Source organism: Rhinopithecus bieti, unplaced genomic scaffold (genome assembly GCF_001698545.2).
Source record: "Rhinopithecus bieti isolate Rb0 unplaced genomic scaffold, ASM169854v2 scaffold_18504, whole genome shotgun sequence".
NCBI classification, from domain to species: domain Eukaryota; kingdom Metazoa; phylum Chordata; class Mammalia; order Primates; family Cercopithecidae; genus Rhinopithecus; species Rhinopithecus bieti.
Genome location: NW_016809260.1, coordinates 1,371,508 through 1,387,801, shown reverse-complemented (window position 1 = coordinate 1,387,801; position 16,294 = coordinate 1,371,508). Strand labels below are relative to the sequence as shown.

The 16,294-nt window shown below is 38.2% G+C and overlaps 1 protein-coding gene across 1 annotated transcript; it reads right to left on the bottom strand.

The window, feature by feature from the left end:
- Positions 1–367: 367 nt before the first annotated feature.
- On the bottom strand, positions 368–15,645 carry TICAM2 (TIR domain containing adaptor molecule 2). Its single transcript, XM_017888995.1, has 2 exons — positions 15,602–15,645; positions 368–3,031 (listed from the first exon to the last, which is right to left on the bottom strand). The coding sequence occupies exon 2, from the start codon at positions 2,970–2,972 to the stop codon at positions 2,265–2,267; it is 708 nt and encodes a 235-aa protein (XP_017744484.1). The 5' UTR covers positions 2,973–3,031; positions 15,602–15,645; the 3' UTR covers positions 368–2,264.
- Positions 15,646–16,294: the final 649 nt, after the last annotated feature.

Genomic DNA, 16,294 nt, shown 5'->3' with positions numbered 1-16,294 from the left:
AATAAGGCCCAAAGAGTACTCAAAATGAAAGCTCCTCAGCATGGTGCAAAATTTCCCAGATTTCCTGATATGTGTATGCACTTAGATATGTGTGTGTGCACATGCACATATGTACACAACACACAAACACATGACTAAGCCCACACCTTTACCTGTTTTCATCCTCAGTTTAGCTATTTTGTTACAATTGATAATTTCACCATATATATAACAACTCAGCACTTAACATTTTTCTTCATCATAAAAAAATATGGAACTCCAAATTGGGTGAGACATTGTGTCTGGTGCTCTATGAAGTACAAATCGATGCTTCATTTCAAAACACTCTTCCATAATCTTCATTGGAGTTGAAAATAAACAAGTTTAATCAAGAGTAAAGAATAAAACATTTATTTTAAAATACCATTTAGCATCAATTGCCCCAAGTTTGGCAGACATGAAGAGTGGGCAGTTCATGTTTTATTAGTATATAAAATTGGCTTTACAGGAAGCATTATGGCAAAAAAAAGAATACTTATTATGAAAGCTGAAAAAGAGAAGTGAGTAGTCAGCTACTATCAGAACGCTAAGGCTAAGAAAATGTTGCCATGCAATGAAAGCAATCTCCTCCTCTAGTAAGTACTAACAGAATAGGAGGCTTGACTTACTTGCATGCTCCCCATAGAACGCTTTGGTCCATGGCTATGAAGAGGTAACTGCAAAAAGATGCGTGCAGATCCCAGTACTGGTAGGGGATATACAAGTGGGGATAAGAAGAAAGAAATTAAGCAAAACGTCTTTACTCAAGGATCTCTATAAACATTTATTTTTAAGAAAACCTGAATAAGCATGTATATTTTTTCTGTGACTTTAAAAGTGTAATGACAGCATTAAAAATCAATTATGCTGTCAATATACAAAAAAGGTATTTTCATTATAAGCATATATAAAGCCTTCTGCAATTATTATATAGCACTTTATCAAATCCGAACTTTTTTGCTTGCTCCCTTTTGCGGTTCCTAGTTTTTCACATCCTCATAGAGGACAAAGGCCTTTAGAGATCCATCAATTCAACCCTTTCATTTCACATATAAAGAAGGGTAAATAGTGTGCCCACAGTTACATTCATCCTCAGTGGCAGAGATTGGACTAGAACCAGGTCTCATGATCCTAAAGAGTGCTTTTCTCATTACATGACATGACCCATTCTCCACCCCATCCCTGATCGCAAGTGGACGACGCTCCCTCAATCTCAGATGGGCAGAAGGGCTGTGGTGAAAAGAAACAATCCTGTTTGGGGCCTCTCTGGCTTGTTAGAAGCATGGGGCTCTAGAACAGGAGGTAGTAAAATACATCTCCTTCTATCCAAAGTCTTTACAAATAGCCAATCACACACACACATGCACACAGTCAGGCTACTTTGAAGACCTAAATGAGAAATACTTCCTGAGAAGAGGATTGTGTGTGAGGGAAACTTCTTTAAAGCTTCCATAAGAGAGGTTATTGATTTTAAAAGTGAGTATCTGGCCACTCACACAGTTATACGCCTTTTAGAAGCTCTGCAAATAAAGCCGTAGTTACAGATGATGACTAATATGAAGAGCTTTAAGCCCAGGGGACATCTGAGCACCACTCCATGAAGTCTCTGACTACCACACTATCAAATGGGCTGTGAATCGGTGGGAAATGCCTCTGAATATGCAGATTTCAGCAGAAAATACATTAGACTGGGTTCTTTTAAAAAGTTCCACCATTCTCACATCTATTTCTGATTTTATATGCATCAACACTCAATATGCTAAATGTTCTATTCTGGCAATTCATATTTCTAGGTGATAGTACCCGAAAGCTTATTGCAACATCCATGAGACGCGTCTCAGGAGGAAGTGTGATCAGATCTCCTCGGGCCATTTTTTTTCTGTGTCCTTTGAGATCAAAATTCAGAGAATAAAAGTGTTGTCACATTTTTAAAAATGTCTGTCATACAAGTTTTGTTCAAGGTTCAGTACGAGGAATATGGATTGAGAATTCCTTTTCATATCCATGACCTAGGAAAATTGTGAAAGAAAATCCTTGAAACTGACAATGTCAAGTTTACTGAAACATCAAAAAGTACCACAATTTTACAGATTGTCCTGCAGAAATTTATCTTTCTTGTGCTCCATAGGTTTCTTTAAGGCTAAGACTCTCTTCTATTTAAACATTTCCTAGAAACTGCTTTCTCAAGTGAAGATTAATCATTTGGTTTACAAAACAGGAGCCAGCCACATGTCATATGTTTCGTCTCAGGCAATAAATTGTCTTTGTACCATATTTCTTGTCTCTTTCCATATAGTTTGTTGTGTCTTATACACAGACTCCTGAAAAATTCTTTCTACTTGTGTAGGAAAGCCACGACTTTCTTCCTCTAAGGCATTGATGGTTCGGAGGGCAAAGGGAGTCCTTTCTCGGGGAAGGGGGTTGTTCAGGGGCCGCATGGGTATAACAGAGTTGTATTTATGCTGCCTGTTAACAGAGTTCATTAGGGACGTATAGAACTGGAAATTACACCAGGTATCTCTTAAAAAGTTTTCAGTCAGTAATAAGATTGTCCATGCAGACCCATTTACGGCATCATCTAAATTCTGTAAATGCTGTCTGCCACATGGCATCTCAGCAAAGATGATTCCGGGTTTGATACCAAAGTCATCTTGTAGCAGATTCTGGACCCTGAGGGCTTCATCCGTGTCATCTTCTGCATGTAATATTACAAATTTGAGGAACACTTCTTCTTCAGCTTCTTCTTCAAGCATGTCTTCCGTGCTTTGAGCTCCCTCCTGCTTTCCTGTTGGCCCCTCTGTTATATTGCTGTGCTCAGCAACATTACACAAGGATAGATCTTCAGACTTCTTGGAATCTGACTCATGATATCCTGGACTTGTATCCACACTGTGCCTTTTACCCCAAGAGAGAGAAAGAGGGCAAGAATCTATTTTAGACTTCCCGATACCCATTATAAATATCCAAGGCAGAAGAGGAAAACTTTATGTATTTCTCAGCATTTCTTTTCAATCTAAAAAAGTAACAAAACAGAAGAATATTATAAATTTCATCAAAACATTAAAAATGGAAACTTTCATTCAACCTGAAAAGCTCAAAAAGATTATAATAGACAGATCCAACTACATAAATGACAAACAGATAATTGGGAAGCTAAACTACTAGTCTTTTTTTTTTTTTGAGACGGAGTCTCGCTCTGTCGCCCAGGCTGGAGTGCAGTGGCCGGATCTCAGCTCACTGCAAGCTCCGCCTCCCGGGTTCCCGCCATTCTCCTGCCTCAGCCTCCCGAGTAGCTGGGACTACAGGCGCCCGCCACCTCGCCCGGCTAGTTTTTTTTGTATTTTTTAGTAGAGACGGGGTTTCACCGTGTTAGCCAGGATGGTCTCGATCTCCTGACCTCGTGATCCGCCCGTCTCGGCCTCCCAAAGTGCTGGGATTCCAGGCTTGAGCCACCGCGCCCGGCCTAAACTACTAGTCTTTTGTAAGCTTCACAAGGGCTCACAGAGGCAGTTGAAGGCAACGTTAAATAAATGGTCCACGCCGGGCGAGGTGGCGGCGCCTGTAGTCCCAGCTACTCGGGAGGCTGAGGCAGGAGAATGGCGGGAACCCGGGAGGCGGAGCTTGCAGGGAGCTGAGATCCGGCCACCGCACTCCAGCCCGGGCGACAGAGCGAGACTCGGTCTCAAAAAAAGAAAAAAAGAAAAAAAGAAAAAATAAAAAAAAAAGAGTCCAATTTAATAGGAGACATTCGGAAAATGTAAATGGCATTACATTAGCACTACAAACCTCCAGATTGAAATAAATTACGCTGGTATTTTCGTGAGAGGTACCACTCTATCTTTTTATGCAGTTTAAATCTAATTTCTCCATTATCAAATTACCATGCAGACTAGAAACAGGAAAATCTAAAGAAACTGAATATTCAAATATTAAGCATAAGTATATTTCGTATCAAGCACCAACAAAATAGAACACAAATATCCTAACAATGACTGGCAGCATCTCTACTGACTTAACATAAACGGAAAATCCGAAATGTCAAGTGAAATGATGTCCAGGATTCACTGGTTCAGAGCTTTTTTTTGTTTGTCAGGAGTCAGGCATTGTGGTGATGGTGAACCTAATGGAGAATAAATTATAATAAGAGTGTGTGAAAAGTAAGAAATATCTTTTTCCAATAAATTCTGTAGCTACTGAAGAAAATATATTTATTCACCTAGGGAAAAATTAACATCTCAGTTTGGAAGTGAACTCTAGAAACAAAGACTTGAGACTTTCTCCAGTGAAATCAACAAAGAATGATTATAGTCTAGACTCAATTCTTGTTTTTTGTTGTTGTTGTTGCTATTTATTGATTTATTTATTTATTTATTTTGAGACAAGGTCTGGTTTTGTTGCCCAGGATGGAGCGCAGTGGTGTGATCTCAACTCATTGCACTGCAACCTCTGCCTCTCAGGCTCAAGCCATACTTCCATCTCAGCTTCTGGAGTAGCTGCGACTACAGGTACAGGCCACCACACCTAGCTAATTTTGTTTTTTTGGAGATGGGGTTTCATATGTTGCCCAGGTTGGTCTTGAACTTCTGGGCTCAAGCAATCCTCCCACCTCAGCCTCTCAAAGCTCTGGGATTACGGGTATGAGCTACTGCGCCTGGCCTAGACTCATTCTTTCATTAAAAAAAAATTCTAAATTCAGAGTGGAAGAACCAGATCAACTGTGAAAGAAAAGTACACCATGTGAATCTAATTTAAATAACTCTTCAGAAAACGTTGGCAATATTCCTAATAAAACCCCCTAAACAGGCAGTTTCAAGGGGAATTCTTTTATTAAAAGACAGAACATTTAGAATATATAAATACAGGTTTCATATTTTCAAATATGAGCCACAGGCTATATTCCAGAGCATTTTTACTTATTCTTTATGGGCAAAGGCCAGACCTCAAGAAGAAATTATAACATTCATAACAACATAAATAACATGGCTACATATGCCTAAATAATTCAGGTTTAGAAGAAACTGTTCAACAAAAGTGGTGAAAACTGTCATGGGAACAAAAACCAAGGAAAAAAACATAGAGAATTTCATTCTAATGTATATGAGTAAAAATGTTTGCAGCTGCCTCTGACTAGTGAGGAAACTGCTGACCACTCCCTGTCATCCACTCTGTCTGTACTTTAGGTTCTTGCTCCATGGTATATTGTGCTAGTTACCAAGAGGTATTCTAATTAGGGCATAATAACTCTAAAATGTGACATACATACATCCAAAATAATACAACCAAATTAATTTGGACTCTCTTCACTGATTAGGATTCATTGCTGACTTTTGTTCCTGCATTATAAAAAAAGGGTTTTGCTATGCAAAGTTGCAGAAAGAAGTTCCCCCTGAATGAGAAAACAATTGTTAAACCATCCAGAGGCATCTGTTTTCTGTCAGTTAAAATGGTCTACACTTATCATTGAATTCAACACCATTATCTTAGTCACTAGCTGGTACAGACAACTGCCTTGAAGGAATATAACAGCCGTTTATAAAGAATGTGACAAACTTCTAGGGTAAGACAGTGTGTCAAGGCAGATCACAAAATCTTTTAAAATAAAAACAAAGAATTACAACTTCGACTTATTTTTATTAAATGCCAGTTAGCAAAAAAAGAGCAAAAGACTTCAGAAATCTATGATGCGTTTTTCCAACTTCCAAGCAGTGTCACCCACCTAATCACACCGAGAGAAAAAAGCTAGTGGCAATGTCTATAAAACTTCACTATAACCTTCTAATCTGGAGGGAGGGAGTAAGGAGACTGCCAAGGGAACAAGCTGTGGAAAGCTGTGCTGTTCATAACATCACTGTGACTCAGACATGGAGAGATGGTCAGGATTCATTACTGCAGTGTGGTTCCCAGGGCTGGGAGGAAGTGAGAGGACATGACTGTGCTTCACTGTGGGCCAATTAACTCCATCAATAAAAAGGGCTCTATTGGAACAAAGGAAAGGCATGGCATGCTGAAGGAAACCTGAAGGTTGGCCAAAGGAATCCTGGAAAGCCTCCTTTAAAGTCCTCCTCCATCAGAACAATGAACACCAGGCTTAAAAAATTTAGGTTTTACCTCCTTGCTTCAGCTAAATGGAAGAAGAGTGAGGGTGCCACTTGGGAGATGCACGTGAGACCGCTGTTCATAAAAATTAAAATGTGTATGTATATATATTTCATTTACTTTTTTTTAAAAAAAGGTGGTGGTGTGTCTCCATCCATTCTGTTACTTATCCCCATGGTCTCCTGCTGGTGACGACTTTTATCAGTTTCTCCTGCATCTTTCCACTGTTTCTCTATGAACATATATTCTTATTTTTCTTTCCTTTTTTCAAAAATGTCCCAAAATTCAAAATAAGAATATTTTGAAAGAATATTCTTGTTATTCTTTTCAAAAAAAGTATCATTATTCATACGTATACATGACATATAAATGCCAAACAGCAGTGGATAGATAAACATTAGTATACATTGCTTTTTCCCTTTATATCTGCAGGGCTTTCCATAACAGCGCATAGAGAACTTCTTCTTATTTCCAACTACATAATCATGCAGCATGTGGCTATCCCATAATCATTCCCTGTTCTTGGATATGTGAGTTGTTTCCAGTCTACTTCTAGGACAAACTATGCTGCAATGGATAATTCTGTACAAAAAGCATTTCATATGTGTGCAAATTTATCTATAGAACAATTCCCCTAATGGGATTTCCATTTGGAACAGTGATTCATTTGGTCAAATTGCTCTCCGTAGGGCTGAGCTTTTCAAAAAATAAAAAAAAAAAAAAACTTACAACTTGATAGAATGACACCCCAGCTCTATCCCTTGCCCCAGAAAAGGCATAAGACAAAAACTACCAATTACTATTCACCAAAGCCCAACAGAGTGAATCATATCCATCCCCTCAGGAAACAGAAATGTAAAGAAACATAATCAATCCAAATGGTGCCCTTAAACTAAAGTTCTGAAGGGAAGATCTTATCTGAGATAAGAAGGAAGGAGAGTCCAGAATGTATCCACTTTATATCTATGCAAAAGAGGACCCCGGTAGAATTCTCTATATTAAACAGAAGAGGAATGAAAGAAAAAAAACGACATGGCAAATATGCTATGGTAAATATGTAAAATATTACAGGAAATATAAAAGAATATAAAGAAGAATCATAGCATACAAAAACAGATTTAAAATTCCATTTCATGAAGACTATGCACTCTGGAATCAGACTGCCTGAGTGTAAATCCCCTTCCTGCTATAAAATAACTGATTTTGTATAAATTAATCAATATAGTTTTGCTTTGATTTCATTATCTGTAAAATAATTATAGTCCCTATCCTTAGGGGTTTATGAAGATCAAAATGACTTAGAATGGTGCTGGGCACATAGTAAGTACTCGATAAATGTTAGCAGCTATTATTGCTATTAAATACATAAAAAAGAAGCTAAAAAAATTATACAACAAATGTTTACATTTTAGGATGGTGCTACTCAAAGTGCAGTCCATGAACAAGATGCCAGTCTCTGAACTGTTTCTTACCAATGAAGACATAAGCAGGTTGTGCCAGGATGTAAATCAACTACATCACTAATTATGCTGTTTAGTTCAGCTGACATTTTTTTTTTCCTAGCAAGACACTTTCAAAGCAGGAAGCAGCACAGTTTACATTCTGGTGTATGCTTCTTAGATTATCATGGACAAGCACTTTGAGTACCCTTGCTCTAGGATGTACTAAAAAGAATATGTAATCAATGAAACAAAAATAGCAAAGATGAGATAAATTAACAGAATTAGATAAAAAAGGGAGGCTATAGACAAATCAAGGATCCAAACACTATAAGGAAAAAATAGAAACTGCAAAGGGGGGCCGTGGGGCTGGAGGGAACCAAGGGTAGCCTAGAAGGAGATAAGCAAGAGGAGAAGGCAGGGGAGGATTTTGAGCAGAAGGGTGACATGATCTGACTAGTTTTCATAGGATCACTTTGGTTGCTGCATTGTGAATAGAAGGCAGGAAGGGAAGGGTGGAAGCAGGAACACTCGTTAGGAGTCTGTTGCAGAAACCCAACAGTAACAAGATGATGACTTGAACCAGGATGGCAGTAGCAAAAGTGGTGAGAAGTGGCTAAATTTGGGGCATATTTTGAAAGTAGAACTGAGAAGATTTGCTGAAGATGTTGTCTAGGCATTGAATATACAGTCTGTAGTGTAGGAGAAAGGTCCAATGGGGAGATGCATATTTGACCTTTATCTTTGTATAGATAGTATTTGAAAAAGACAATATAAGATCATAAAAGACTACACAGGATTTTAAGGAGGTGAGTATAGATAGAAAAAGAAAGGCTGAGCCCTATGGCACGCCAACATTATGAAGGGGGAGTTATTGTGGTCATTATTATTAAGATTAACTATTCCTGCAGTGATTTTTTATTTGTATGATGTTACAAATGATTTTTGGATAGTTGATCATCTGTCTTTATTTTAGATTTATGGCAATTTGTTAGTCACTTCTACCCATTACTGCTATGACAACATGCAATTCATAAACCATTAATAAAACCATTAATAAAAGTAGAGTGTTGGGAAAAAAACAAACAAACAAAACAGAACAGAAAGAACCAGCAAAGGAGGCAGAAAAGAACTAGTCAGGAAGGTTGATGGGTTGATGGAAAACCAGAAGAGAGTGGTACCCCAGCTGCTAAGGAAAGAAAACAATTCAAGAGAAAAACAGTACTTAATTGACTTCAAATGCTTATGATGGTCAAGGACGGTGACTGATGAATGTAGCAATATTAAAATTGTAACATATTGAAAGCAATTTCACCTGGTACTGAATCCGTCGGCCTTGGAGAGCCTTTTTCTTTCCTATCTGAACAGCACCATCTTGTGGCAAATATTTGTAAAATCAAGATTCCTGTGTTCAATTAATAAGTTTTGTTGTTAATGTTTTATTGTTATTAATAAATATTTTGTTGGAAACTCACTCTGCAGCCAAACATGCTAGGTTTTAGAGATGTGAAGCCAGGACAATTAAACAAGACAATTAGGACCCACTGCACAGGTGCTTTATTCAGAATATCAGGTGCCATGAAAGCACTCAGGAGGGCCATCTGCAGCAGGGGACACTTCACACTTGCAAGACAAAGACAGATGGACATTTTCTAGGCAGCGGAAACAGCACTTGAAATAACACTGAGGTACCAGAGGGCAAAGACTATATGTTAGAATCATTTTGCACCAGATATTTATGGCTCAAGTCCACGAAGGAGGAGGTAGAAGAGGAAGGGAAAGAAGTGAGAGCAGGGGAAAGGTAAACTAGATTAAAAGAGGTTCCTTATAAGGAACCTAAGGTATTTTGCTCAGGACTTTGGCTTTCATCATGCTGGCAGACAGATAGCACCTGGTAGGTGTTAAATACGAGTGATCTGGTCTGACTTGATGCAGGTTAAAATAGTCCTAAAATTGTTGATGATGAATATTACAGATGATATGGTGACCTATGGGACTTTGGGTTGTACCTGTTAGAGAGAAGGTGAGTGCACTTTTGTTTATATGAAAGAGAGTTGTATTCTGTTGGAAGATGGCATACCATTATAGCTATTGCTGTTGTCTGGAAGTTTAGGTTTGTAAAGAAACTAGGCTACAGGACTGGAAGATGCTAGACTGGGAGAACAATTAGTTAAGAGGCTGCTACAATAGTATAGGTGAGAAAGCAGAGCCCCAAACAGATGAAGTGATAGTGGAGACAAAGATATGTAGGAGGTAATGGGGGTGGCAGAGAGGGAAGAGTCAGGGATGTCTTCCAAGCTTGTGCCTCGTGTAACTTGGTGGATGGTGGTGCCATTCACTGGGAAAAGCAATATAATCAGGATGAAGTGGGTTGGGGATGACCAAGTAATCGAGTCTGGGACCTATGGAGCTTGTGTGCCCATGGCCTCCAAGAATTGTCCAGTAGGCACTTGGACATGTAGGTCTGGGGCATAAAAGATCATTTTGGATTGGGGATACAAGTTAGGTGCTTGCTTAAATCATGTGAGTAACTGAGAATAGGTAGTGAAAAGAGGAGAGAGAGCTAAAGACAGAATCAATGACCGAAGAGCATATGCAGGGTTAGGGTCCCATAATGGAGCAGGAGTGGCCCAGGAGTAGCAGGAAAATCAGACACAGAATGGGATCTGAAAGCCAAGGGAGGAGAGGGCTTCAGCAGTGGTCAGCACCCATGGCTGCCAAGAAGTCAGCATCCACTGCATTTAGCACCTTGACATTCAGAGGAAAAGCTTGGCTGAGAGGGAAAAGGAAAGGCCAATACTCACACAACTAAATGCAGGGTCAGGAGAGGCTTTCAGTAAGAGAAGAAATACTTGGAGCGCTTACAAACTGAAGGGAATTTGCTAGTAAAGAGAAAGAGGGTGAAATACGTGTGTAGAAGCTTCTTAGAATTAAGGTCTTATCCTCTTGGGCACTGGGTAAGCTCTGTCTCTCCACCACTGCTCCTTTTCTGAAGAGGAATCGGACACTTAACTCTTGCGTGTGCTGGGTCACAGGATAATGTCTGTGATGAATATTACAGATGATACAGTGACCTATGGGACTTCAGGTTGTACCTTTTAGAGAGAGGGTGAGTCCACTTCTGTTTATATGAAGGAGAGTTGCATTATATTGGGAGATAGCATACCATTACAGCTATTGCTGTTGTCTAGAAGTTTAGGTTTGAAAAGAAAGGTGTCCATGACGTTAATTAGCCAAAGTGGTGTTCTGCGGATCTGCTGCAGTATCTACTAAAGATTTGTTCATCCAAAATTTATTCCTGTCTCTTTTTACTGTATCTTCCTGTACTTTCTGTACCACAAGTACTAAAAACTTTTATCTCCCAGACTCCCTCGATGCTAGGTTTCCTAAATGTAATTTAAGTTCACCAATCGGATGTACTTACATGTCTGAGTTAAATATGCCAGGAGGTAGAACATGAAGCACCTGTTTTGCTGGCTACGATTCTGGTAGAGTTGGTGTAATTAAGGAGCTGTCTGCTTCCTGATTTGGCAGGAGGCTTCTGAGTGTGCCAAAAGCCCCAGGCGAGTAGACAAGTCTGTTATGTGGCTTTGAGAGGTGTTTCTAGAAACCCAACCTAGAGTGCTGTTCTTCAACTTTCCCAGTAATACTGTATATCTTGCAATATCTCATAATACATACCTTTCTACTTAAACTAGCTAGAGTAGATTCTGTTGTTCACAACTAAACTGTGATTGATACAACATCCAAAACACACTCTACCACCTGCTTCTGTAAATAAATTTTTATTGGAAGGCAGACATGTCCCTTCATTGATGTATGTGTCTGTGGCTTACTTCATACTACAAAGGCAGAGTTGAATATTGCAACAGAAACCATATAGCCCATAAAGCCTACAATATTTACTCCCTGGCTCTTTACAAAACGTTTGCTGATCCCTCAACTACAGCACGGGAGTGTGCCAAGCTCTGCCGAGCTGTCAGGACACAATAGAACAGATCTGTGCCAGCCAGATGAGAAACATGTAGACTCTTCTTAGACACTGGAAATATTAAAAAATTGCATCTAGGGTAATAAGTATTTTCAGGAACAGAACGAGTAGAATTTGAGTACAGAATGAGTAGAATCTTGATCTTAGATTGAAATAACATTCTTGAGAATCAGCTGTCATTTGTTTTCTTTCTTTGGGGGACTGCAGAGAATCAATAAGGATGGCAAAGGCCCAGCCTAAATAAAAGGATTATCAAATATCAAATATTACCTATTGGCATTTATTTACAGTTAGAGTAAGCCAGTACCTCTACTTTTCATTCTTAGCTATTGGAGCTTGCATTAGAAAGGTTAGAGTTATGGGATCTATCAAAGCCTAGCACTCTGTATCTTTCCTTCATGGCACTAATCACAATTAATTATTTATGTGCATGGTTATCTGCTTAGTTTCTCATCTTTCCCTCTATACTGTAAACTCGATCAGAACAAGGATCAACTTGTCTTATTCATCACTGTATTCCCAGAGCCTAGCATATAGTTAGCATTCAAGAAATGCTTTTTGAATGAATAAATTAGACAGCTCCAAAGATATGACAGAATTCTGTAGCTTTAGAGGTAGCCAAAAAGATAGCTTTTGATCATCCCTATTATATAAATCATTGACTCAACCAGAATAGAAAGTAACCAATCAAAATATATTTTGTTGGATTTTTAAAATGATCAATTATGCTACATTTTTTAAAAAACTATGTGAATATAGGGTCTGGCACAGTTGTTCATGCCTGTAATCCCAATACTTTGAGAAGCCGAGGTGGGAGGATCACTTATGGCCAGGAGTTTGAGACCAGCCTGGGCAACACAGCAAGACCCCATGACTACAAAAAACATTTAATAAATAAATTGAAAAAGCATGAAGATCACTTGAGCACAGATGTTTGGGGCTTCAGTGAGGCATGATTGCATCACTGCACTCCAGTCTAGGCAACAGAGCAAGGCACTGTCTCAAAAAAAAGAAAAAGTTAAGTGAATATAAATATGACATATGCATTATACATAATACGGAAAACAGAAAAGATTACAAAGTAGACAAAAGGACCATTATCTAACTATCAAGAAATGAAATATGAAAACTTTCCATAGTGCTTCCCATACCTGGATTCAGAAATTTCTGTACAAGTTGGTTGTCTTATTGACAGAAAGCAATATTACTGTATATTTGCTAAATTGCTTTAGTTTGGTTTTTGTTTTAACGAGGGAAATCCTTTCGGGGATACACTGTATTAAAAACTGAAGCTCACTTCCTTTATTAGTCATCCGTATCCTATCTATTAGCTACAGATGTATACAGATGTCTCAGCTGCTGACAATCAGTTTTCTTTCAGATTTTTCAGGTTCTTCTGTTTCCACTTTTGCTCTCCTGCTTTTACTTGCATGTTGTACTTGTTTTATATCTTTCCCTTTAGAACCATCATCTTATCTTTCTCTTCCAAAGATATAGGCTACAATGGAAGGAGGAAAAAACTCCTATGAAAAGTTATTTAACTCTCTATTATGGCTTTAAAGTCACGAAAGGCATTTCCCAAGATCCATTTAACTATATCATCATGTCTCTGTCTCTCTCGCATCTCCTCCTTCTCAGTCTCCTTTACTAAATGCTCTTTCTTGGCCTGTTTCTCAAATATCAAAATGTGGCTCTTTGAAGCTCCCACTTCTAGTACTGGTGGACTAGGTAATTTGGATCAATGCTACTGCTGAGAATAACTAGAAAAGCTAGACAAAACAGAAAAAAAAAAAATAGGCTTGAAGCATCAGAGAACTACTGACATAGTGAGGAATTATGGAACACAAATCCAGAAGACAGAAACCCAGAGACAACTTTCCCCCTAGAGAATTTTTCAAGTCCAGAGGAAGAAAGCTGGTGCTGTGCTTTTTGACAGCCCCTCATGGCTAATGGACAAAAGTGTGATTCCACTAATGTGCTTTGGGTTGGGACCCTGAAGGCTACACCTAGGTGTAAGGGTGATCTAAAAACAGACTGATCCTCCCAGGAATTGAAGCACTCTTTTTAATAACCCCCATCACCGAAATCAGATTAAAGTGATCACAGATTGTTACTGCTGCCAGGAATCTGGCAGAAGCAAAAATTAAATCCTCTCTGGAAGAAGACAAGAAAACCAGCAAACGCAGCTGACAATAGAAATAAATCTATGTAGATTTCAAACTTTTATTAATAACTATGATTGCACAAGGGGAGGAAAGATTAAGAATTTTGTCAGATAACTACAAACTTAAAAAGGCATGGCAGGTAAGAAAAAAAAAACTAAAATTGAAAAATATAGTCATTGAAATTAAGAATTGAATGGGTGGATTTATCGTTAGATTAGGTCAGCAGAAGAAGGAACTCACGAACTAGAAAACAAGCTAGAAAAAACCCTTCGGAATAAGGCAGAGAAAAAAAAAAAAAGAATGTAAAATACAAGAAAGCACGTAAAAGCTATACAGGACAATACAATTAGAAGGTATAACAAATATGTAAATTGGAGTCCCAAATGAAAAGAGAGAGAATGAAACCGAAGCAGCAATTTAAGAGATAATGTGAAGACTCTGCAATATTAAAGAAAGATATCAAATCACACATTTTTAAAAGTCCTATGAAACTCAAGGAAAATAAATAAAAAGAAAACCACATCTAGCTTCAACACAGTAAAAGTGCTAAGAGCCACTAGCAAAAAAAAGAGTCTTAAAAACAGCAAGAGAAAATAGATTACCTTAAAAGATGCAACAATAAAATGCTTCTCAAGAGAAATAATAATAGCTTTAATGTGCTGAAAGAAAATAGCTGCTACTCTAGAGTCATATACACAGCGAAAGAAAGCACAAATAACCAGTGTCAGAAATGAAAATCAGATCTCAGTGATGATCTTGCAGACCCTAAAATGCAATAAAAAGATTATGACCAAGCATATATAAACAAAAGTGAGAACTGAGATGAAATAAAGACATTCCTAGAAATAGACAACTTCTCAAAACAGACACAGAAGAAATAACCTGAATTCAATTATTTTTTTTCTTCAACTTTTAACTTCAGAGGTACATTTACAGGATATGCAGGATTACTACATACGTAATTGTGTGCCATGATGGTTTGCTGCACAGATCACCCATCACCTAGGTATTAAGCCAGCACCCACTAGCTATTCTTCCTAATCCTCTCTCTCAATTATTATTAAAGATATAAATTCATAATTGGAAATCTCCCCAAAAAGAAAACTCCAGGTTCAAATGGTAGCCAGGGAAGTCTATCAAATATGTAAAGAATAAAATAATAAAACTAGAAGATTAAAAAAGAGGAAACATTCCCCAACTCATGTTTATGAGGCCAGCATAACCATGACACCAAGGACTGATGTGAATATTACAAAAAGGAAAATGAGGCCGGGCGCGGTGGCTCAAGCCTGTAATCCCAGCACTTTGGGAGGCCGAGACGGGTGGATCACGAGGTCAGGAGATCGAGACCATCCTGGCTAATACGGTGAAACCCCGTCTCTACTAAAAAAAAAATACAAAAAACCAGCCGGGCGACGAGGCGGGCGCCTGTAGTCCCAGCTACTCGGGAGGCTGAGACAGGAGAATGGCGTCAACCCGGGAGGCGGAGCTTGCAGTGAGCTGAGAGCCGGCCACTGCACTCCAGCCTGGGAGGCAGAGCAAGACTCCGTCTCAAAAAAAAAAAAAAAAAAAAAAGGAAAATGATAGATCAATCTAACTCATGATTACTTCAAAATCATAAACAAAATATTAGACAAATGGATGCTTTTTATAAAAAGGATAATACAACACAACCAAGTTGGGTTTATTTTAGGGATGCAAGGTTGATCTAACAGGTAAAACATTGATCAATGTGGCTGGGTGTGGTGGCTCATGCCTGTAATCCCAGCACTTTGGGAGGCCAAGGTGGGCAGATCGTTTTAAGGCCAGGAGTTCAAGACCAACCTGACCAACATGGCAAAACTCCATCTTTACTAAAAATACAAAAATTAGCCAGGTGTGGTGCCACATACCTGTAATCCCAGCTACTTAGGTGGGTGAGGCAGGAGAATTGCTTGAACCCAGGAGGCGGAGGTTGCAGTGAACCGAGATCCTGTCACTACACTCCAGCCTGGGTGACAGAATGAGATCCTGTCTCAAAAAAAAAAAAAAAAAAAAAAAATCAATGTAACTAATCACATTGACAATTAAAATAAAATCTTTTGATAAAATTTAACAGCTATTCATTATAAAACTCTCCGCAAACTGGAAATAAAAGGGTCTTCTATCATCTGAAAATTTAAAAAATTACCAGAACTACTAAAAGACAAGCAAGTTTAGCAAGAACATGGATATAATAAGGTCAACATAAACAATTCGATTGTTATTTTTGAATACCAATAACAAAGATAAAAGATACAATTACAAAAAATGTCATTTCTCAATAGATCAAAAAATATCAAATAGTTGGGCATACATCTAACCAAAAAAAGGGGCAAGATTTCCACGCAGAAATATTAATGAGATAAAATATAAAAGGAAAATACTAAATAAATGCACATATATATCATGTTTATTATTTGAAATATTCAATATAGTAAAGATGCCAATTCTCTCTAAATTGATATATAGATTCAATGCAATACTAATCAAAATCTCAACAAGACTTTTTAAAGTTGAGTTTTACAGGTTCAATTCCAGAATTTCTATGGCAATATAAAGGGTAA

What these genes read in the sequence shown, in the direction of transcription:
- TICAM2 (XM_017888995.1), bottom strand. Translation starts at nt 2,972, where the DNA reads ATGGGTATCGGGAAGTCTAAAATAGATTCTTGCCCTCTTTCTCTCTCT.